The 24,844-nt window shown below is 40.3% G+C and overlaps 1 protein-coding gene across 3 annotated transcripts in view; it reads left to right on the top strand.

Annotated features, from left to right (window-relative positions):
• Window positions 1-5,512: 5,512 nt before the first annotated feature.
• LOC124117576 (lipoxygenase homology domain-containing protein 1-like) overlaps window positions 5,513-24,844 on the top strand; it is a 116,715-nt gene continuing 97,383 nt past the window's right edge. For all 3 annotated transcript variants that reach the window (XM_048385527.1, XM_048385526.1, XM_048385525.1), the window contains exons 1-10: window positions 5,513-5,740; window positions 7,497-7,653; window positions 16,452-16,562; window positions 17,076-17,239; window positions 18,480-18,614; window positions 19,030-19,203; window positions 20,584-20,749; window positions 22,058-22,302; window positions 23,381-23,516; window positions 24,563-24,710. In XM_048385527.1, the coding sequence (XP_048241484.1) occupies window positions 7,503-7,653; window positions 16,452-16,562; window positions 17,076-17,239; window positions 18,480-18,614; window positions 19,030-19,203; window positions 20,584-20,749; window positions 22,058-22,302; window positions 23,381-23,516; window positions 24,563-24,710 (1,430 nt within the window). In that variant the 5' untranslated portion in view covers window positions 5,513-5,740; window positions 7,497-7,502. The remainder of the gene's footprint in view (window positions 5,741-7,496; window positions 7,654-16,451; window positions 16,563-17,075; window positions 17,240-18,479; window positions 18,615-19,029; window positions 19,204-20,583; window positions 20,750-22,057; window positions 22,303-23,380; window positions 23,517-24,562; window positions 24,711-24,844) is intronic.

Below are 24,844 nucleotides of genomic sequence, written 5' to 3'. Positions count from 1 at the left end.
TTGTAACATAAATGGTATCTGACAGGCACGAGTGCAGTAATCTGTTTCTTACACACCCTAAAATCGCATTTTGTCAGTTTTCACGATCGCAGTGGCGCATTAATACATAACACAACGGTCATGGGTGACGTCATCCGACGTTCTGCTTATTATTCATAAATAATGTGACCCTACACCTAAACCTGAAAACGTTTTCTCGTAAAGCCTCGGAGTTTCCCACTTTCTCAATTCCCAGGTTGCGTGTTTAGATTAACCACAGTCTAAATACACAGCTAATCTCCAGAATATCCTAGGTTTTATGCGCCGTTTGTCATGTAAACCCTTTCAGTTTATGACAATGCAGCTAAGCAAGAGGTGGCGGTGATCCCTTCAACATAGCGGCCCCTTGAGTCAAGCCTGGAGACTGGGCTCTTATCTCGTTTGAGGAGTTTACATATCGATGTGTAAAACAAGTTTGATTATTTAACAAATGTTATATTTGGGATAACACTTTCTTAGTAAAGTACAGATTCTCGTACTTTTTTGGGTTGAGTCCCGTCCGGGATTCGAACCCACACTTGCCAGAGTGAGGCACCTACTCGCCAGCACACAAAGTCAGCGATCTAACCCACTCAGCCACCGAAGCTTCCACAAGAATAAAAGTCCGACAACTGGTAGTCTAGATCACGTACTTTGAGTACCCCTCTGACAAGTCTTAGTAAAGTTTGATTATTGATAAAGACAGGAGTGAGTGAGTTGGGTGCGACGTTGGATGAACTCTCTTTCAGTTATATCACCGCGGAGGCGCCCAAAGTGATTGTAGGTCCCCGAAGCGTGACACCACAGGTATGGTAAAGACGAACGATAAAAAGACGTTAAAAGGTGGTATTTGTTGTTACCCTGCCTGGCGCTCGGCATTAAGGGGGTAAAGCAAGGACTGGTCGGCTCGGAGTCAGTATACTAAGGCTGAGTTGGCAATCACTATAAAAACAGCATTAGTCAAGACTAGTACACACACACACGCACGCACACATACACACGCACACACACGCACACACACGCACGCAAATAAACGCGCTCTATAAGTGCAATAATCTTGAAAGCAACGTTAAACGCATGTCATCTTAAAACTAACTTTGTCTTGAGAAATTGTGGCAGTATATACCATCAAACGCATCTATGTTATTGACATAGTCAATTATCCGGTGTGGTTTTTTGTCGACCCAAACCTTGAGTGAGTGAGTATGGTTCTACGCCACTTTTAGCAATATCACGGCGGGGGACATCAGAAATGGGCTTCACACATTGTACCCATTTTGGGAATCGAACCTGGGCCTTCGGACGTGCGACCGTTCTAACTACTAGGCTGTCAACTTGAGCGTTGTCCCACGACTCAAACAGAGACAAGAGTGAGTGAGTATGGTTTTACGCCGCTTTTTTTAGCAATATTCCAGCAATATCACGGCGGGGGACACCAGAAATGGGCTTCACACGTTGTACCCATGTCGGGACTCGAACCCGGGTCTTCGGCGTGACGAGCCAATGCTTTAACCACCAGGCTACCCGACCGCCCCTATACAGAGACAAGAGAGGTGCACGTGAACACGGTTCAGACGAAGCTGTACATGGCCTTGTGTTTGCGTGTTTACATTGGAATAGCAAGTTCATATAACACTATTGGGGTCACGACAAGGGAGGTACCGTATTTCCCCTTTTACAATACAATATAACACAATGTGGTTTATTTTTGTCGAACCTTTTGTATATAAAGAAGATAAAAGGCAACGGAGCATGATACATTAAGACACATGTACAAACGCCACGCACACGGGTTATGAGAGTCAGTTAAATCAAGAATGATTCTTGATAAAAACATTAAAATTACATAAAGCCACTTCTCAAGGAAGCACGGACGGATCTCTTATGGCGTGGTAGTTGAGAGTAGGGTTCAGTGTTGTTGTTGTTGTTGTTGTTGTTGTTGTTGTTGTTATCCGGCGTTCATCCGGGCCGTTTTCATTGCTCTGTCTGTATGTTTTTTCGCCCCTCTTAACAATACTCCAGTACTATGATAACGGGGGACAACAGAAATGAGCTCATACATTGTACCCACGTTGGGAATCGAACCTGGGCCTTCAGCGTGACCAGCGAACGTTTTAGCTACTGGGCTACTTTAGCGCCCTTTACAACTAGACCCGGTTCATATTCTACAAATGTGGAGTCCAGGCGGCGTCAATTAGAGGAAATTTGGTACAATGAATTAATAATAAATGTCACTCTGACATAACGAACAGAAATGGAGGCCATTAATCCTACCAGCATATAAAACAGGTATCAACCAGCTAATATATGAAACTGGTTAACACTTTGTGCCCATTTTGACAGCCCCTTCCACAGTATTAAACAAATAGTAACATAATAAATATCTAACTAAATACTCTTTTAAATATTTTGTTTAACAGTGTATTATTAGTAGTCGGACTGAAAAGCCGTTTATCACACGCCTAATGAAAATCAGCAATATTATTTGACACATTTAATCAGCGGTAGGTGCATTTCGTCCCTTTTAGTGCGGATTCGACTTTTCGCGCTGACATAGACATTGAAACAGTTTTGGTTTTTTTAGCTGTTGTGCACGCCCATATCAAGGAAATATTGTTTAACGGAAAAGGTCGCTCCGTTTACACACAGTAAGTAATTTCAAATAATAATTCCGTCTGTTTTCTTAAAAACTGATGGGCGATGGAGTAGCCTAGTGGCTAAAGCGTTGGCTCGTCACGTCCTGGGTTCGATTCTCCGCATGGTTGTATGGCAACCGTATACAAACATTATTCAATTTAGACCACAGCCTGGTGTCGCACAGCTGTGATATTTTGTAATACAGTAAACTACGGTTATAGCGAACTCAAAGGGACTACAAATTCTAGTTCGTTATAACCGTAATTTGTTATAAGCATATATACACAATATATACAGCAAATGGCAGGGACCTAAAAACCAGTTCGTTATACCCGCCAGTTCGTTATAAGCGTGTTCGTTATAACCGTAGTTTACTGTACTGCCAAAATCGGCTTAAAACCATACTCGCACATTCTTATTTAGTGGAATAGGTGTGATTGTTCATGATAACGTTTATTAAATAACGGAAAACGATATTTTATTGGAGAAAATCGGCGAGAATTAATCTAAGGAAAATTACATATGGTACTCATTTTTTTTCTACAGGCATGGGCGTTGTTCCACAAAGCGATCGATCTTAACGCTAACACGATCATAACCCCCATACATTTACATAGACCTACGGTAGTCGTAGTGTTAAGATCGCTATGTGGAACGGAGCCCTGATATAAAACTACATAACTTTTACGTAAAGAGCTCAGACGGTCTTATCGCCTCCCCTCAACTGTTGTCGTGTACCACCTGTCTGCTCTCTTCCACGCGTTGAACACTGCCTTGGAAGCGGCGCTCTGATCTCCAGTTACCTGTCAGCACCTGTATTTACATAATGGTTTATGGCAGGCGACTATATACCCCTCCCATTGTCAGGGACACAGGTGTCCCGGCCGTCTGAGATGCCACTAAGCGTTGTGAAGAGTTGCGTCCCTTAGGCTTGTCAGAGTCCTACGATTGTGGGTTCGAATCCCACATTCGCTTTGATTATGTTACAAAGTTACCCGTGTCCTTGTCTGTTTCGCAAAAGTGGTAAATGTCTGAAATTTTAACATCAAGCTGACACCCCGTGATTTTTGTTTTTAATTTTGTTTGTTTGTTGTTTAACGCCGCACTCAGCAATATTCCACCTGTATGACGTCGATCTGTAAATACTCGAATCTAGACCAGACAATCCAGCGATTGACACCATGAGCATCGACCCACGCAATTGGGATCGATGACATGCATCAAGCAAGTCAGCGAGCCTGACCACCCGATCCCGTTAGTCGCCTCACACGACAAGCGTGGATTGCTGGAGATACTTCTAATCCGGATCTTCACGCCGTTATATAACTAGATTTCGGTTTTAAAAAGGCATTAAACGAACCTCGCCTGCTCTCAAATACAGTTATAAGTATGTTTAAGCTGAGTCTAATTACCTACCAAACAACTGATCATCAGTTCATTGAAACTTGAAACAGGGTTTGCTTTACCGTATTCGAAGTCATAAGCGTTCAGTACGCTCTCAAAATTAGAAATAGGGGGCTCTTATTGGAATAAAATTTTGGTGAGAAAAAAACAACATAGTTGAAGGATCGTAAATTTCGTGGTTTATGCTGACAGCCTGAAATGATACAGAAGAAAAGTCTGTGCGTGTTATACACGACAGATATATTTTCAAGAAATTTAATTTCGTAAAAGGCGACTAACGGGATCGGGTGGTCAGGCTCGCTGACTTGGTTGATACATGTCATCAATCCCAATTGCGTGGATCGATGCTCATGATGTCAATCACTGGATTGTCTGGTCCAGACTCGATTAGTTTACAGACCGCCGTCATTTAGCTGGAATATTGCTGAGAACGGCGTTAAACAACAAACAACCAAACAAACAGAATTTAATTGCCCATAATTAAGGGTGCACATAATACACGAGTGCGCATTATACACGCCGTGGGCGCTTATTAGAGCGGATCGATTATTACGTCAAATACGGTAATCCATATCTAGCAGGATGATATGGAAATTCTATACGTGTTAGTTTGTGATTTGCGACGTGGAAAATTGCTGCTACATCCTTATCCATTGGCCAAATTATGATCGTTATTGTTGGTGGTATTGTTTATATCTTCGTTGTTGTCATTATCATTACTTTTTTTTCCCTGTTTTTTTTTGTAATTGAAATTTTATTTTTTAGTCCCCTTTACAGATAAGACCAGGCACCCAGGGTAGTGACTGGCATAAGTTGGAACAGATTTTTTTATACAAACTTATATAATTATGTTTACTAATATTGATATTGTTGTTATTATTATCATCGTCGCCATCATCACCATTATCACCATCATCATCGTCGTTGTTTGTTATTTAGTATATCATCATCATCATCATCATCATCATCTCCACCACCACCACCACCACCACCACCAAAGTGACAGTAGAACCAGCCTAGGCTGTTCGGACTGGTGCCAAGTTTTGACGTTGTAATGAGATAATCATTTATTCATTGCAAGATTTCAATAAACATATTACAAAGTGTTATTTAATAACCCGATTTAATCTGCCAGTAGTGCAAATTACCACAAGCATCTCCATTCGATACCAATGGGAATTTCGTATTCTCATAAATCACTGCAGGGAAGTCGTAGAAAATTTAATAATTTAAACGCTAATAATTTATATTAATTATGGATAGAAGTTAGCGACCATAACACCAATTACTTTAGACAAGTCTATAAGTTTTGATTCATGAATAATTTAAATGGTTTAGGATTCTTTACATCTAAAAATGACGGGGTAAGCAGTTTACTAATCTTACTCATCATCCAGAAATAGCCACAGCGACCCGGGTCTGTCCGGGAATTAAGCAAATCCGAGTACGCATGCGGACTAGGTCTTATGGCAACCATACAAACAATAGTAAATTTAGACTACTGCACGTGGAGGAAGGTCTACCGTAAGATAAGGGGATACATGGATACTTATTCAAGATGAACACGATGTAAACATGTAAGAAAATAAGGAAAAGTCTGTTAACGCGCTTCGAAGTCATTCAAGCCTCTACCTGTCCAAGATTGTCACCGGAGTGTCGCTAACTGGTGACCTAAATCCAGGTAAGTCGTTCAGCCACTGTTTACCATGGAAACGCCGTAATTGTTGCGATGTGTGGTGAATGTTTTACTAAATATAACTCTATTATCACAAGTGGGACTTCTCTGAAACGTGTACTTGACGCCTAAAGTTTAATCATTACTGTATGACAATTCACAGGTGCGTTTCCATTCATAAATATGCCGGGTGCTCTGAACCATTGAGAATAGTGTTTATTTATTGATTTTCTACGGTATGTGTCGTTAGTTTTCACTTTTTCAGCCCATAGACATTGTTTCATCTGTTTGTGTTTGTTTATCAGGGTCGACTGTTACCAGGCTCTGCGATTAATTATGTCTATTAGACATTCCTATTCTCATATTCTGAATAAGCATATTTGAATAATCGTTTTAATTATCATAAAAATACCATTTGTCATCACAATAGCATGTTTGGCGACACTGTATCAAATATTATGAAACTAATTGGTTATTTGATGTGTTCCCACCTGTTCTGAGCAAATGTATCTCACTTCATTTTATTGCATTCTATCCATCAATTGATACAGTTCATGTTACCATTTCTTGTATCAGTTTCACTATCCATTTTCTACTTCAAGTTATTAAACATGTCAATTTTTAGTATTATGGTGACAAAAACAATACTCTTTGTTGTCATGTATTATAGCTTAAAGTCTCGTACCGATGTTCCTGTTACAGTGGGAAGGGATTCTCATAAAACGAAACAGAATGGATATATACATTGATAATTACAACTAATTTTAAAGAAGTAATCATGCTTTTTGTCTTCCTCGGAATTCTTTGGCAAATTGTTACATGTAATAAAAATATTTCAAACAAATACATGTTAAGTTTCTATTGGTTTTGTTCACAAGACACCCTACCCACAAATACAAAATGGCTGTGATATGACATGGTGTTCATATCATAGAAAATTATCATCGAAATTGTAAAAGAAATATATTTTTGCTCAGATTAAAGCATCTAATTAACAGCAACAGCATACTGAAATAGAAATGGTATTTTATGGAAAGTGTTCCACAGGGCTTTCACAAAGATGTTAATGTTTTGTTTGTTTGTCTGTTGTTTAACGTCGCACTCAGCAATATTCCAGCTATATGACGTTGGTCTGTAAATAATCAAGTCTTGACCAGACAATCAAGTGATTGATATCATGAGCATTGATTCGCGCCAGTGGGACACAATGATAGCAATCAACCAAGTCACTGAGGCTGAAAGTTTAATATTAATCTAAAAAGTTAACAATTTGTAACCTTGATATCTATTGTGTTCTTGTTTCTACTGCCTACTGACAAAATAAATATTTAAGACAAGAGATAACATTAGTTTGGACTTAGTTTCAGTTAAAAACAGCTCATGGTAAACAAACTTGTACATTTTGTTACAGCAGATAGATGCAGACAAAAGTCTGCCTGCATTTGGTTAAGTTGGTCATCTATTTATTCCTTCCATCCATACATCCATTCAACCAACCAGCCATCTGTTTATGTATAATAATTCTGAATCATAAAAATAATGCATCTATTTGCACAGGAAACAATCTTTTGAAAACCATATTCTATTTTTGACATGCATGGATTCCATAATTTCTGTATGTCTATACAATTATTCAGCCAAACTGACATAATGTATCTTCGCTCAAACATTTCTGTTTCTTACATAAGTGATTTTAATCAAATGTTTCCAAAATGAATATTGTGTAAGTGATTTACTGAGTGTTTTATATGTTTACCTTCAGAACACAATGGATCACACCGGTGGGTCGTACATGCAACAGCCGTTCACCAGCTCGGAGGCGGTCCGGCGGTGCTTCCATGTTCCCACTGCCCCCCTGTCTAGTCAAGTCAACGCCAAAGTGCCACGTCCCCCCTATGGCCAAGGGAGGCCCACATCAGGTAGGTGGCACCATTTTGTAACAGACATAAGTTTTGTTTGTTTTGTTTGTATAGCGCCGCACTCAGCAATATTCCAGTTATATAAAGGCTGTCTGTAAATAACTGAGTCTGGACCAGACAATCCAGTGATTGATAACATGAGCACCGTTCCACACAATTGGGATGCAATGACATGCATGAACCAAGTCAGCCAGTCTGACTACATGATTCAGTTAGCCGCCTGAAACGACAAACATAGTCATCTTTTACGGCAAGCATGGGTTGCGGAAGATCAATGCTAACCTGGGTCCATAAGATATAAAACAATTGAAAACATAGTATATTTGAGAAAGAGCAGATACTTTGAAACTGTACAGAAACATGATCCCGATCCTGTTAGTCGTCTTTTACGGCAAGTATTGGTTGCTGAAGACCTATTCTACCCCCGATCTGCACGGTTCAGCCGACATAAGTGATGAGATGTCTGTGCCGTGTCTGATTATTTGTAATTGACCAACATGTGTGACAACCATTCACACATCAAAATGGAGTTTGAAAACACTCACATGTTGGTCGAAATATTGATGAGAATAGACCGATTCAATTTCTCACCAACAGTTAGTCAAACTTCGCAAACTGGTATACAAATGTTTTTCACAGTCTTCACACACACAAACTTATGGCTGTAAACATGAAGCATCAAACTTTGTGTGAAGTTTGACAACTTGTGTCGTTTTTAAGTGTAGACCCGTGAAGATCCGGGGTAGAAGAGGTCTTTAGCAACCCATGCTTGCCGTAAAAGGCGACATGTTTGTCGCAAGAGACGACTAACGGAATCGGGTGGTCAGGCTCGCTGACTTGGTTGATGCATGTCGTCGTATCCCAATTGCGTGGAACGATGCTCATGATGTCAAACTGGATTGTCTGGTCCAGACTCAACTATTTACAGATCGCCTGTAATTTCTAATTTTGAGAGCTTATTACGTCAAATACGGTATCCATTTTTCTGGTGGCATCGGTTATGCAACTGTCAAAAACATGATTTATCTTGTAACACCGCCAAGTCCGGTTCTAGTCATTTAACACCTGAGTGAGCTGTCTGTCACGTGACGTCTAATCAGTGTGAGTGCGGATTGGTGTGAATGACTTAAGTTATAAAACTACAACACTGATATAATCCAGTAGAACAGAATTAATCGTTATTGTTGTCAAATATGTCAACAAATGTCGTTTCCAGGAATGTATTTCTTGGCCAATGGATTTTCCCCAAAGAAGTTATTGGGTTATTTGTTTTGCTCCAGACTGCCATGAAATAGATGTATCCCTACACATGCTGTATGATAAGATTTCAACAATGTTGGTGTATTGCTTTCTAAATGGTGAGGGGGCACGGGTGGCCCAGTCATCTGAGGTGCCACGATTCACTGTGCAGAGTTGCGTCTCTAGAGCACGTCAGAAACCTATGATTGTGGGTTCGAATCCCGGGTTCGCCCCAATTATGTTTCTAGGTTTGTCAGCACCATACCCGTGCTTGTGGGTTTTGCCTAAGTGGTAAACATCTGAGACCTGTATGACTTCGGACTTTCCTCCCACATTAAGCTGACATGCCGCAATGTAACTGGAATACTGTTAAAAGCAGCATTCAACCCAACTCACTCACTCACTCACTCACTCACTCACTCACTCACTCACTCACTCACTCACTCACTCACTCACTCTAAATGGAGAAAACTTCTCGGTTGTAATGATAAGTAGAATTAACCACTCATATTTTATAAAATAGGAAGTATCAAACTCATCCTTCAAAATCGCCTGCAGTACCATCACTTGTAGTCTGCTTACAAAGAATAGATTTAAATTATACCATCATACAATGAGAATGCCTGTTATGAAATACGTCAGTGACAGTGCATCACAGTACATTTACAGCAAGTATGGGACATCAAAATGGCTGTCATGATCAATGTGACAGAAAATGTATCCTGGCTTGTCAGTGGATGGGTTATGATGAGGTGGTGGGTGTCATTGCTGAACTGGCCGGATATTAAAGTAAATTCATAGACTGTTGCAGAAGGCTGTTGAAACAGGGTGGATGGCTTTTAGTGTGGATTCCTTTGTTTCGTTCACAAGGTCGCAGGGAGGATATTCTGTCGGATATATCGGATATATACTCCGGGGTAGAATAGGTCTTCAGCAACCCATGCTTGCCGTAAAAGGTGACAATGCTTGTCGTAAGTGGCCACTGACGGGATCGGGTGGTCAGGCTCGCTGACTTGGTTGATGCATGTCATAGATCCCAAGTGTCTGGATTGATGCTCAGGATCTCAATATCTGGATTGTCCAGACTCGATTATTTACAGGCCGCCATCATATAGCTGGAATATTGCTGAGTTCAGGGTTAAACAAACAAACAAACAAACAAACAAATCTTCAAGTTCATATAAAAGAGTCGATCAGACACAGACGTCCTCAGGCATGGCGTAATCCTGTGATTGTGGATTTTGTTTCCAGATCCATCCCTATTACGTTTCAAGCTTCGTCAGTACTATACTCATGCACTAAGGATTTCTCTAAAGTAATAAATCTCTAAAACCTGCGTCACTTTGGACTTACCTCCAACATCACGCTGACACGCCATGTTCAAAGTAGCGTAAAGCCGAACTCCCTCACTCACTGATAAGCCAGTATTGTATTAATAAATATCATATATCAATCATCTTTCACAGAAAGAGAACCCCCCAGATATATCCTGACATACTGTATCATGACAAAGCCAACATACACAGCAACAGTTTTAACTTGACTTTTCAATTTGATCCGTGTCAAACACTGAGGCATGTTTTCATACAACAAATCTACTTAATGGAGGACCTGTCCCTCCGGGATGAATTTAAGTAATTGACAAGCATGCTTTTGGGCTGGTAGCTTATGTCAGCTCCATTATGTTTGAGCAGCAACTCCACCATGAAGACATTGATTTACGTGTAATACACAAGTCCCGCAGTAATTGATGGCAGCAGACGGCAAATACAAAATGAATGAGGATAAATTTGTTTTAAAGGAAAGTAAACAATACTCTCTGTTATTAAGCTCTTGAAGTCAGATTTGTGCTGATGTGGCAATCATGTCACCGAGTTTGTCGAGTGGGCTTACTGGTTATTGTGGGCATAAAAAATATAGGATGATGCTGAGAATTAGTGATACTCATCAGTAGAGGACGTAACGTGTACGCGAGATGGCTCTCCCGTCTCGCGTACAAGTGACCACCTGAGAGGGGTCACTCGTATACGTGACGGTCTGTCAGTGGATTGTATTTCTGCATGTTGCACACAAACGTCTCTACAAGTGTTATTTGTGAAAATAATAAAACAAAATTACGTAGAGTCATTGATCATCATACTAGTCATCGTATGACATGAAAAAAATGTCATAAGAAAAATAATATGGACATGTTGATTGTGATGTATCTTGTTTACAGATTTGATTGGCTGGTTGTACCTTTGGTAGTTCCCGATCCGTACAGAAAACTATCTATAAAACAGCGTGGACTTGTTGTTGTGGATGTATCTTTCACTCCACGATATGCTGTCATGTTTTAAGAAGTATTGAGATCATTTTAGGGACTGAGTGTTTGATATTCTGGGGTGGAGTGGGGTGGGGTGCTGGGACTGTAAAAAAAATAATTTACTTTTTATTCATATTGTTTAACAAACTGTTTTACATGTTCAGGGCCAGAGTAACACTTAGTCTCTGAAAATGTTTAATTTTGATAGAAACAAATAACTCCATTTACATTGAAAAGGTGACCCAGCGAGACGGGAGATTCAGAACCTGAGGAAATCTAGACTTGCTTCCTTTAGGGCTTTTGCTTTACAGAAAGGCTAGGTGGAAGTGAAAATAATATGGTTCAGGGACTGTGAGACAGACTAGTTTGGGGCATCTGTGTACATTGACTGTCAGTGAATGTCACAGAACTACACATATGGTGTATGTCATCAAGCAGGGACACAAGAGTGTCATGTACTCGGTATATGAGGTGAGGTGAAAAGGGGATTAATGTCGCGTACAACATTATTGCACTTATATAGCGACGTGCATGCACGTGTGTGTGTGTGTGTGGCTGCTTGTACTAGTCCGGACTGATGCCGATTTATAGTGCTAGCTCACTGAGATACCATGCCGCAGTTTAACATGAATACCCCACTAAGACACAGTATACTGACTCCGAGCCGACCAGTCCTTGTTTGAGCCCTTTAATGCCGAGCGCCAGACAGGGTAAGAACAAGTACCATCGTTTAACGTCTTTTGGTATGACGCGGTCGGGGATCGAACCCGGGACTCCGCTCTCAGGGCCGATGCTCTACCACTAGATCACGGAGGCGGTCACTCGGTATATGAAGTGGATGTAGAAACCTTTTAGCACCCATAGGCAGCTTGGGTTGTATACTTCCCAGGGAGTTGAGAATGATAACTGGAATGCAAACGGATCCACTGGTCGGGGAACAAATAGAAACTGCATTTGAGAAGATATTAGTACCTGGGCACCTGCGGTATATAGATGTATAATGTGATAATAATAATAACATGCTTATCTTATTCATCCGTATGTACTTGGGAACAACAAGATGATGAGAGGCAAGCTGTTTGGTGGGACGCAGACAGGGATGAAACCCCGATAATTGATTCCTTATGGCCTTACGTCAACAGTATATCTTCAAAATTGTTTTAACATTACAGAAGAAGAGAATCAATACAGCTCTCTGAAAGCTTCCTATACATCAGGTTTGGATAAAGGCTGTAAATTGATTCTCATTATAAACATCGTCTTGGTGATACATTAGGTTCTACCTATACCCTGTCTCTTATTTATTAGCGTTTCCATGGCAACGAAAATAACAACATCCGTTAACAATCTCCATCAGGGAAATGCTTGCTTGATTGCAAAGATCAGACAACCAATAATTCCTGAATGCAGATCAGTGTATTTTCAAGTTTAAAGAAAAACCTTACCTTAATTAAAAAAATGAAAAAAGGGGAAAATGGTGATGCTGTTTTGTTTATTGACGTTATGATAATTTTAAAAAGATGAAATACCATTTTATTGAGAATTTGAAGATTGTTATTTTTTACATCAATTTTTAAAAAATGGTCTCTCTTGGCATATTCAAGAAGTAAATATGTTGATCGGTACTAATTACGTCTTAACAAAAGAAAAGCCCAAACTGACTCAGTCTTCCTCTAAATTCCTAATTCTCTGTATGTACACAAATAGATGACATACAGTAGAGGCCAGTCTCACGGTCAGTCCACGACCAGGCATCCACGACAACAGAGCTGTTCATGTTGAGCAACTCTCATCTCGCAGTGATGACCAGCGTCCCCTGACGAGGCAATTAGTTTGGGATTTATTTCCAGCTTGGAGACGGATCAGATCAATAATTAAGACTTGCAGATCACCTGAACATGGGTCCAGGTGTGTGAGACGGACACAAGGCAGCTCTCAAACAGCTGTAGGCGGTGCACACAATGGTGCTGTCGATCCCTGAAACACTAAACAGCCTGGGTCTCTTATTGTCATTTGGCATGACCAGTTCATTTTATTGTTAGATGGATTTCTTGGTCAAGATGTCAAGTTGCACGACGCAATATTAAATAATGAGTGAGTGAGTGAGTATGGTTTTATGCCACTTTTAGCAATATTCCAGCAATATCACGGTGGGGGACACCAGAAATGAGCTTCACATGTTGTATCCATGTCGGGAATCGAACCCGGGTCTTCGGTGTGACGAGCGAACGCTTTAACCACTAGGCTACCCGACTGCCCCTATTAAGTAATGAAGTGCTGGCTGGGATGATTTGAGGTAAACGGGACTAAATTCATGGAAGAAAAATACAACCAACAGAGTGATATATGGAAAGACTTCCGCCCATACCCCCCTCCTAAAGTTATATATGTATGCATTACCGCTCAATCCTTTTAATTATGTATATTTATGAGGGGGGAAACAGATGGATGTCTTACCTTAACTATGAGCTTATTTGTCAACAAGGCGTTTTAGAAAGTTATGATTCTGTTTAATTGAACACCACTCACTTTGGTGCGCACATATCAACCGCTACTTCATATGGATAGCATAGTTATAGGCTGATTAGGCCACTGTTAATTAATTATTAAATTTTCATACAAATTTAAACACATTTGAGGTGGGAGGCATTTTATTGTTCATATTTCCATATACTGTAAATTGAAATTGTTTAACGCCACACTCAGCGATATTTCAGTGATATGAGGGCAGTCTGTAAATAATCAAGTCTGGATCAGACAATCCAGTGATTGACATCATGAGCATCGATCTACACTATTGGGATCGATGATATGCATCAACCAAGTCAACGAGCCTGACCCCCCGATCCCGTTAGTCGCCTCTTACATCAAGCATAGTCGCCTTTTATGGCAAGCGTTGGTTGCTGATCTGAAGACCTATTCTACCCCAGGTCTTCACGGGCCTTCGATCAAAGGAGGAATCATATGCTTGTCGTAAAAGGCGACTAACGGGATCGGGTGGTCAGGCTCGCTGACTTGGTTGATGCATGTCATCGATCCCAATTGCGCGGATCGATGCTCATGATGTCAATCACTGGATTGTCTGGTCCAGACTTGATTATTTACAGACCGCCGTCATATAGCTGGAATATTGCTGAGTGCGACATTAAACAACAAATAAACATATAAGTCACTAAACATGTCAACATGTCGCATGTTGCTGAAGACCTATTCTAACCTGGACATACCCTTTTATGACCTAGGAATATGTTCTGTAGGTTTTCGTCTGTGGTTGACATTCTGCACTTTTAGAGTGAATTCTAACATGTGCTTTTGAGGTTTTTGTAGTATTCGGGATTTGGGGTAAATGTTTTAGATTCAGAGTGAAACATTTCGGGACAGGGGTGGACCAAACTCTCTACTGATTTCTGATATTCTCTCGGTGCGACATTTTCAGACATTACAAATTGTCCAACTATAAAGGCATCAAATGATGGTACTCTTAACAGTTAAAACATCATTCTAAAGGTTAGACCTAAAAACATAGATGTTGAGAATATCAGATATCTCCCAGTGTCCTTGAACTGCAATGTTCTGCTTGTCAGGCCCTGTGAACATGTCATAGATAAACAATGACAAAGATGTGGAATAACTACAAGTCTAATTTCAAACGATTTTATCATCCTGAGATTGTGTTTTTTACTTTTCTTATTGGCTACTTCATAAAAAATTTACAACCAATCGATCACTGCCTTTGCTGCACTCCAAGATGGTCAAGGCTCATACCCAGTATTTGATTTACTTTGAAAAAGAACATTTAAATTTCTGAAAAAGATTTGATTTCTTTAATTCATGTTTTGTTTAAACATTTTAAAGATGCAATGGTTGAAAACATACAGATTATGTGTTTACAGGGAATTAAAAAAAAATATTGATGAACAGATTTACCTTCGTGTGTAATGAACATTATGCAGCGGTCTCATCATGCCATTACAGCAGGAACGCTTTGTAGAACGCTGGAACACTGCTTTTTATTACATCTACATGTTGAAGAATACCATACTGGCGTCGTTTTTATCAATCAACATTGGCTATAAACAGATAAAAATAAATAATGATTGTCATCTCCTAGCAGTAAGGATGGTTGCTATGCAACTAAAATACACAATAAAGCATGTAGTTAAGTAATTTTAGACATCCTTTGAAGTTCCTTGCTTCCGACATTGTCTTCCATCACTTGCACAGGTTGATGTAGAAATGGACAGCAAGGTTGCACTAACAATGGCTGACAACCCACTGTTAAAAAATGTTTGAGTCGCTCAGTTTTCGCCTTTTAATGTTGGTCAAGAAAGTTACAGTCAGGAAGAAATTCTTGTTGTAACTTCTACTCATAGGGGACCCAGATTAGAATAGGTCCCAAGAACTTGAAATTGGATTTTGTGGGCAGACTTGGTGACTTATGTGATTGCTTGACATCGTACCCTGATGACATGAATGGTTGGTCACTCACTGGTGTGTCTGGTCCAGACTTGATTATATACAGGGCTCTATGTCTTAGCGCTAAGATGATCGTAACTCCCGTACCATTTCACAGATTGATCTTAGTACTAAGGTGATCAATCGTAACTCCCATACCATTTCACAAATTGATCTTAGCATGCTTAGTGCTAAGGTGATCAATCGTAACTCTCATACCATTTCACAGATTGATCTTAGCACTAAGGTGATCGATCGTAATTCCAATACCCTTTCATAAATCGATCTTAGCACTAAGGTGATCAATCATAACTCATACCATTTCACAAATTGATCAAAGCACTAAGATGATGGATCATTACTCCCTTACCGTTTCACAATTTGATTTTAGCGCTAAGATGATCGATTGTAAATCTAATACCTTTTCACAAATTACTTTTAACGCTAAGGTGATCGTAAGTCCCATACTTCTGATTTGGAAGTCACTGTTTCCTTTATATTAAGTACTTGTAAAATACATGTCTGTTTGTGGCTTTGAGTGTGCTAAATCTATTTAGGGTCAAGTAACAAAGCTAATAATCAATGATAATCGCCTTGAAATCTGTTGAAAATGAAGGCCCCAAAATAGTGTTGTAAAGATGGATAAATGACATGATTGTAGTAGCAACAGACAGAATATCTAGCTTCTCAGCTTGCGGAGCAAAGTGAAAACTTCTGAATGCATTATGGCTGCAGCGACTGCAGGACCACTGAATCCAGAACGTATCAGCTATGAAGGTAAAATCTTCTCGTGTTGCAGCCCCAGTTCGGCGGAGTTCCTACACCTACGGGAATGGTGGAACACACACAGATGCTGTCTACAGCCGATACACTCACGATACATCCGTCTCCAGGTTCGCCCCCTTTGCAGGTGAGGAGTCATCTCATGCACAAAATATCTCAGGTTTGATAGGTTGAAAAACACTCCTTGTGAAGATTCCTATGCAGAATAGGTCCACAGGACTCCGTGCTTGTCTCCCTGAGAGGATTCCTGGATGAAGCAACTTGGATACAATATCAGGGTCCATTTGCACAAAGTGATCTTAGCAGAAACAACTAAGTCTTAGTTAAAGTATTGCCATTACAATTAGTCCTAATGCTAAGAATGCCCGTTTGAAACTTGTACTGTATAGCGCAAGAAAACTGCTTTCTGATTGGCTAATGTTGTCTTCTCGTAAGTCATTTCATTGGTCAGTCAAAGTTCACGAAAAGTCCTTCTGACGTGGCCTGTAATGGGATCTGTTGTAAGTCTTAGTTAAGGTATTGCCATTACAATAGTCCTGATGCTAAGATCACCAGTATGATCCCAAAAGATTACCGTTACGCTGTCTGTAATGGATCATCCACATACAATATCTACCCAGTCATTTTTTCCATTCTTCAGCCAGGAAGACAGAGGCCTTCATGAACTCCTCCTTGGGGTACCCCGTGCCGGATGGCGGCAAGAGCTACCCCCTCCCCAACTACACCCCCCTGAACGACCCTCACCTTGTGGAGTATTTTGAGAGGAGGTTCGGGACTCTTCAGCTTGATGCTCTCCGCAGACAGGTACGTCTACACAAGTAGAACAAAAAATAAGCTTTCTGATTGGTTGGTTCGTTGGTTTGTTGTTTAACGCTGCACAGCAATATTCCAGCTGTATGACAGCGGTCTGTAAATAATAGAGCCTGGACCAGACAATCCAGTGATTAATATCATGAGCATAGATCCACGCAATTGAGATCAATGACATGCATCAACCAAGTCAGTGAGCCTGACCACCCGATCCCGTTAGTCGCCTCTTACGACAAGCATAGTCACCTTTTACGGTAAGTCTTCTGAAAGAGCTTGTGCATATGATGCTCCATGAAATGGGTTGCCTTTGGTGCAATACATATTGCCCCGTGTCACAAATTGATCTTAGTGCTAAGATGATCGATCGTACCTCCCATAACATGTCCCAAATTGATCTTAGCGCTAAGATGATTGATCGTAACTCACATATGGTGTCACAATTTGATCTTAGCGCTATGATGATCATAACTCGCATACCATTTCACAAATTCATGGCACGAAGACGATCGATCGTAACTCCCATACCGTTTCACAAATTGATCTTGGCACTAAGATGATCGATCGTAACTCTCATACTGAGGGAGAAGGTGGTAATAAGTGCTGCACTTGTGCCCAATCCCTTTGTCTTTTTGGACAATAAAATATGTTTAATAATAATACTGTTTCACAAATTAATTTTAACGCTAAGGTGATCGTAAGTCCCATACTTTAACATAGACTTACAACAAGAAGGGTAAGGTCTAAAGGTGTGTGTTTAATGTGTTTCTATTCAGCAATTAGTGTTTTGAAATCGGGAATGTTGATAAGTTGCCTGGATGGTATCTTTTAGTGCTGCAGGTCAGTACACCTGGCAGTTAAAACATGTCTTCAAATCAGTGTTTCATTTAAATTAAATAATTTTAAAATATATGACTGTTTGTCGTTTCGAGTGTGCTAAATCTATTTAGGGTCAGGTAACAAATCTGTACTAAAGGACGGGGGAAATTGGCAAGTGTGGGAAGAGTTGGACCAAGATTGATGCATTTTTCTTGGGATTTTTCCTGGAATGTTGGAATAAGAGTGCTTAACACAATAGAATGCACATTGACCTGATTCTTTTTTAATTTGAAAGTATTTTTAAAGTTTTGATGATTTAATCTTTCTTCAAAAAAGTTTCATGCTCTGAATGTAGACCTGCAGATATCCTCAGCAATGGTTAACATGTTTTTTACCATATTTGGTATGATTGTTCCAGAGGAACAGCATCGTCCGCAGCAGCAGCAGCAGCAGCCTTGGTCTTCGTCGTTCTGTCACACCACAGAAGGGGGACATCCAGTACAAGGTGTTCGTTACCACGGGGATGGAGAAGGGAGCCAGTACCGATGCCAAGGTGAGATGATGTTATATTTCACCCAAGTGAATCTTTTCTATTTCCATATAAATATAGTACTTCATCCCTAATGCATAATAAAGTAATGTTTTCATGCTAAAAAAACAACTCTTTGAGTTGAAATTTATCCATATGACCATGACTTCCATCATGTTGAGGGGCGGTCGGGTAGCCTAGTGGTTAAAGCGTTCACTTGTCATGTCAAAGACCTGGGTTCGAATCCCAACATGGGAACAATGTGTGAAGCCCATTTCTGGTGTCCCCCGCCATGATATTGCTGGAATATTTCTAAAAGCGGCGTAAAACCAAACTCACTCAAAAATGATTCTAAAATTAATTTCATAACATGAGTACATGGGACATTCTTAGTGTAATGAGGATAAAAGTATATGTCAGACTGTTACCATTTTTCCAGGTATATCTAAAAATGACTGGCACGAAGGGTAAGTTTCCCAAACATCGACTGACAAAGAAAGCGGGATCTGTCAGGTCCAACAATGCAGTGTCCTTCAACTTCAGCAAGGGCACGACCCACATGTTCAAGGTCAAGGGGCCAAATATCGGAGATATCAAGTCTATTGTTATGGAGGTAAGAAAAAGTCTTGTCAAAATCACCCAATATAACTAAACTTGGTGCAACAAAAACACCAGTCTGGTTCTAATTTGTTGATCCCCATAGGATTCCAGGGTTGAACTGGTTCCCAGTTACCTATGCTCGAGATGGAATGAGTTGTTGCTCATTATATCGACACCTGGTTTGTCTGGCCCAGACTGGATCATTGACAGGCTGCCTTAATACAGCTGGTATATTGCCAATCTAATTAAAATCAGATCTTAGTTTTCGCTACCGCTACAGATCTGTGGACATCCCATTACGGGTCACGTGAGAACGACCTTTTGCGAACTTTGACCGACCACTGAAATGACTGACAAGAAATCGACATTAGCCAATCAGAAGGCAGCTTTCTCGAGCTTTATGATACTAATTTCAAACTGGCGACTTCGCTTCGAAACATATTTTGATGTATTCTTGATTAAAAAAATTTAGACTGATAAGAAGAACATTCTGGAATGACTTATAGATGGCCTAGATTGTATGGATATAATCATAAAACCCGTAACTGTCGTTCGGAATACCCCGTTTTAAATATTTTGTGGTTGCATGATTGGAAAACACATTCTGACTGTCACTTTCATGGTCTGGTAAGCAAAGCTCTGATTCGTTGGATGAAAGGTCGATCTGACGTGACCCTTAATGGGATGTCCTCAGATCTTTGTCTAGCAACAGCGAGAACAAAGATCTGATTTTAATGAGATCGGTATATTGCTGACTGTCATATAAAGCACTACTCATATAACAAAGTATAGAGGTTGTATGATCTTCTTGTTTCAATGTGCGTCATGTACAAGTTTAGATATGTAAGGCAAAAAAAAAAAGAATTGGTTCTCAGGCGATGACTTTTGCAAATATGGAGCGGGCAGGCAGTGTTGTTTTTTTTTTGCATGTTCAGACTAGTATGTAACCAAAGAAACAGTTGTGTACCATCAACCTGGGACAGGGCCTCCATACATAAACAAGCATACAACTCCTATTGCCGCCATGACATGTAAAGGGAAGTAACTGCATGTTTTATTGGATCACATTGTTTTTGAGTATTAGGATATTTTTTTTGTTAAATGGAAATAAAAATGAAAACATGCAGCAAACTTTATGAGAACCAAGACTATTTTTTCAATAGCCTAACATATCAAAACATATACTCCCAAGGGGGTTGAGAATGTAGTTAGAATACACAGCAATCCACTACCTTGGTAATAATGTCATTGAGTTTCTTGCTCTATATTATTGGCCAATAAATATTTTTTATTTATTTTTATTTTCACATTTTAAAAAAAATTTGTTTCAAAATAAAAAGTGGCCTGTCATGTTGTTGTTAATGTTAATGTGAACAAAACCTTTTCTTCCCAGCATTCCGGAACCAGCAGGGAACAGAGCTGGTTTTTAGAGAAAGTGAAAATTTTGAACACAAAGAACAAGAAGCAATGGGTGTTCCACTGTGGCCAGTGGTTGTCGTACTACCACACAGATGGAAAGACGTCGCGACAACTCTTCCCACAAGTTGCCTCCAAAACAGGTAAATTTGTCTTCTTACGTTTGCAAGCTTGTTCTAATCAAGTCTTGCTCAGTTAGCCTTTCCCTTCAAATATATATGTTAATTTAGTCTAGCAGTTGACGTGTTGGCCTTTCATGCTGTATGCCAGGTTCAGTTTTCCCCAGGGTAGCGAACCATTGTGTTGTGTCCCCTGTTGTGAAGTTGATGAGTTACTGCTAAAAGCATGTGAAACCTCAGATACTCTTTCACCCACCTCCCAACCACACCATCTTCCCGAGGCAAGAGAGTTAACTGACTTTTAAAAAGTCCAGTTTCCACCCTTGCCGAACTTGGCTGGAATTACTGGGCTCGATCGTAGCGCCACCAGTGGCTATTACCAGTTATGTCCCGTCTTAGCCTCTCCTATGGACCAATTAGATTCCACCTCTCGTATCACTTGCGTTTGCTTCACACAAAATGGTGGTGCCCAGTCAGGACGATCTGATCAATAATCAAGATCTTTATTGTGATAAAACAGGTCTTACATTGCGAAATGCATCAAATCACGTGAGCACCTTGATTAAAAACATGATAAGGTTTGGAAAATATCTGCTGACAGCGAGTTGGCTGTGCACATGCTTTGCAAAATTGACCGAAATCTGCACGACAGTTAACGAACCGGATTCAGTGCGCGATTTTGATTGGACTATGCATAGACTCATTAGTCCAGCCAAAATGAAACTCCATAATACCAGCCTAGTTCGGCAAGGATGGAAACTGGACTTTTATAGTCGATAACGCTTTTGCCTCGGGAAGATGAACAACACAGGAGTCAAACAGGTTTCACGGAATCTAGAACCAAAGCCTTTCTCCAAAACACTTAACCCAACTGACATAAACTGGAACTTGGACTGAAAGTATTACAATATATATATGATATGATATACAAGTTATGTCCCTTCTAAGCCTTTCCTATGGACCAGTCAGATTCCACCTCTCGTGTCACTTGCGTTTGCTTCACACAAAATGGTGGACAAATAGATGTGTGATGGAAATAAATGGGATTTAAATTCAAAACTAATTTGTATTTTGAAAGTATTAACTATAGAAAAATAATCAAAATGAATCAGTGAAAAATAGTCAGTTTGGTAACATGTGTTGGAGATGTGCATATATGCTTTTGTGAAAAGAGGTGCCGTGCATGCTTTGGGTGTTCCAGGTTTGTTTGACAGGTAGTTTGCCTTTGCATGTAGGGTTTGTGCAACGAAACGTGTTCATCCGTGTCACGCCACATGTGTCATCACCTCCTGGGTGTAACTGTAGGTATATTAACGCTCTTCTCTCCTGTAGAATACGAGATCGTCACGGTGACGGGAGACAAGAGAGGAGCTGGTACTGATGCTAATGTATTTGTGAAAATATTTGGCAAAACTGGTGCTACCGGGAAGTTCCATCTACGGAGCAATGTGAAGTCAACATTTAAACGCAACAGCAGCAATTCCTTCCGCGTCAGCTCCAACTGTGTCGGTCCACTCACCAAACTCAGGGTGGAGCACGACAACACGGGCCTTGCAGCAGGCTGGTTTCTAGAGAGGGTGAGTTGTCCCCCTTTGTCTCTCATCCATTTTTTAAATAAGGCTAAAAAAAAAATGGTCTTGGTTCTCAGGCACTGCCCGCATCATCACAAAGTTCGCCGCATGTTTCATTTTAATTTTCATTTAGTAAAAAAAAAAAAAAATCATTAAATATTCCAAGGGTAGTCCAATACTATATCCCAGTATTTTACTCATGAAGGAATACATTTATGTAGGGAGGCCCTTTTCCAGGTTGTTAAATACATACCAGTTTGAACAAACCCCCCAAAAAGACTCACGCTATATTTTTAAAAACCATTGCTTGAGAACAAATTCTTTTATTTTTTTAAGCCTAATGTGGATGTTATTAGAAATGGATTGTGTGACTTTAAACTGTTTGAAACTTCTTCATTGTAAGAATAGGCTATGATGGTGCCAGTTTAAGGCTGCCCAGCTGTCTAAGGCACTGTTATCTCTTTCTGTGCAGAGTTGCATCCCTTGGCCATTCCAGGATCTGCAGGCTGTCTGTTTAGATCCAAGAGTCGCCTCAAATCTTTGGTCTGTCATCAACATAGCTGGAGTATTACAGACTGTTGAATAAAACTAACAAAACCATTTATCATACCTCCATGTCAGAATGATGAGGTCTCATTTGTCCACGTGATCTTGATAAAATACCATATAACCCGCTTGGAGGGGAATAAATTTCTCAGCGGGGGATTAATCTAAAATACCCTGCCACGAGCAAATCTGGCTGCATGTGTATTTCTGAGAGACAGAATAAATCCCTTATACCCTGCTTCAAAGCAAAAAGCCGCACACTTTTTCCGAGTCAATGAAAGTCACGTGGCATAGTGCAAACTAACCTCAGCTCAATTGAACTGCTGTTTTCTGTCAATTTTGAATTTTTTTGAATTCTTTTTCAATGTTATGTTCAAACATGTTGGTAAGATAAATTCGTTGAAGCAGGATCACTCGGAGTACGTGGGGTTTTCTGCATCCCTTGTTAGGGTTTTAAAACCTAACGCATTCGTGATCCTGCTACAACTTATAAAAGATAAAATAAAATAGTCATCACAAATTAATCATCTTGTTCCAGGTAGTCGTGACTGACCTCAACAACCCAAAGTGGAAATATTTCTTCCCCTGTGGTCAGTGGCTGGCTAAAGATGAAGGCGACGGCTCCATCTCGCGTGACCTCATCGGCAGTCGAGACCCCATGGCCATCAGGAAAAGTAAGTGTCAGGAGTAGATTTTACCCATGCTTCAACCACTGTCAGCATCATGGGGGCACCTGCTGAGGAGGGGAGGGCAGTTCCATCAGTTAACATAGGGCAGACCATAGGGGCCATGTTTACAACTGCAGTGGTATTGCAATAGGCTAATAGGCCACTAGTCTAACATTTAGTCTCGGAAATCTTATATTACACAATATCATTCTTGACTCTAAAAATAAAAAAACATTCCCTATGCTGATTTATTTCAGAATAGAGCTAGCTTAAGCTGGCTAGACTTGCTTTTGTATGCATTTCTAGATTATTTTTTCATAAAATAAATATATTCCACGGTCATGGTGCAGGACTAAAAGGCCACTTTTGAGATGTTTTGTGATATAGGTACAACTATTGTAATAGTAATTTAATAGTTTGATAAGTATCATTACCATTCTAGACACCTGTGAAGATCCGGATCAGAATAGATCTTCAGCAACCCATGATTGCTGTAAAAGGCGACTATGCTTGTCGTAAGAGGTGACAGGATCGGGTGGTCAGGCTCACTGACTTGATTGAAACATGCCATCCTATCCCAATTGTGTGGATCGATGCTCATGGTGTGAATCACCGATTTTGTCTGGTCCAGATTCGATTATTTACAGACTGCCGTCATATAGCTGGAATATTGCTGAGTGCTGTGTTAAACAACAAACTGACAAACAAAACATCCATCCTAGAATTTAGGGACTGGTCATTCATTATAAGGGGGAGGAGGTGGAGGGGACGTTGGTCTTAGGACTGTGTCATACTTTGCTGCCTCCCCCAGTTTAATGTATAATTTTTTCGTGTCACTTTGTTGGTGTTGATTGTGAGACTATTGTGAGTCTATGTTTTTGCATGGTGTGGGTGAGGGTTTATTGTCAGATCATGGGGTGTGTGTTACGAGAGTTGGAGCTGAAGACAAGGGAGATAACTCCTCTTATCATGATTATTAAGTAATGTTTTTCCCCGGTGCTGATAATGTCACACCTAACGCTTGATGTGAATAATCTCCCTTCTTCCACCAGTGGCCAAGTACAAGGTGACTGTGTTCACTGGCAACGTCAAAGGTGCAGGGACCGATGCCAATGTCTACCTGACCATGTTTGGAGAGAATGGAGATTCAGGAGAGAGACCACTCAGGAAGGCAAAGAAAAACAACTTCGAGAGAGGAAAGTGAGTTAGCCTTTGGATTGACACCAGGAGGGACTTCAGGATTGACATTAGGATTGATAATAGTATTGACATTAAGATAGTTATTAGGTCTGACTGTAGGATTGACATTAGGATTGACATTGGGATTGACATTA

Source organism: Haliotis rufescens, unplaced genomic scaffold (assembly GCF_023055435.1).
Source record: "Haliotis rufescens isolate VD_foot unplaced genomic scaffold, xgHalRufe1.0.p SCAF_6, whole genome shotgun sequence".
Taxonomy (NCBI): Eukaryota; Metazoa; Mollusca; class Gastropoda; order Lepetellida; family Haliotidae; genus Haliotis; species Haliotis rufescens.
The sequence above is the reverse complement of the archived record's forward strand: the minus strand, read 5'-3'. Positions and strand labels throughout refer to the sequence as shown.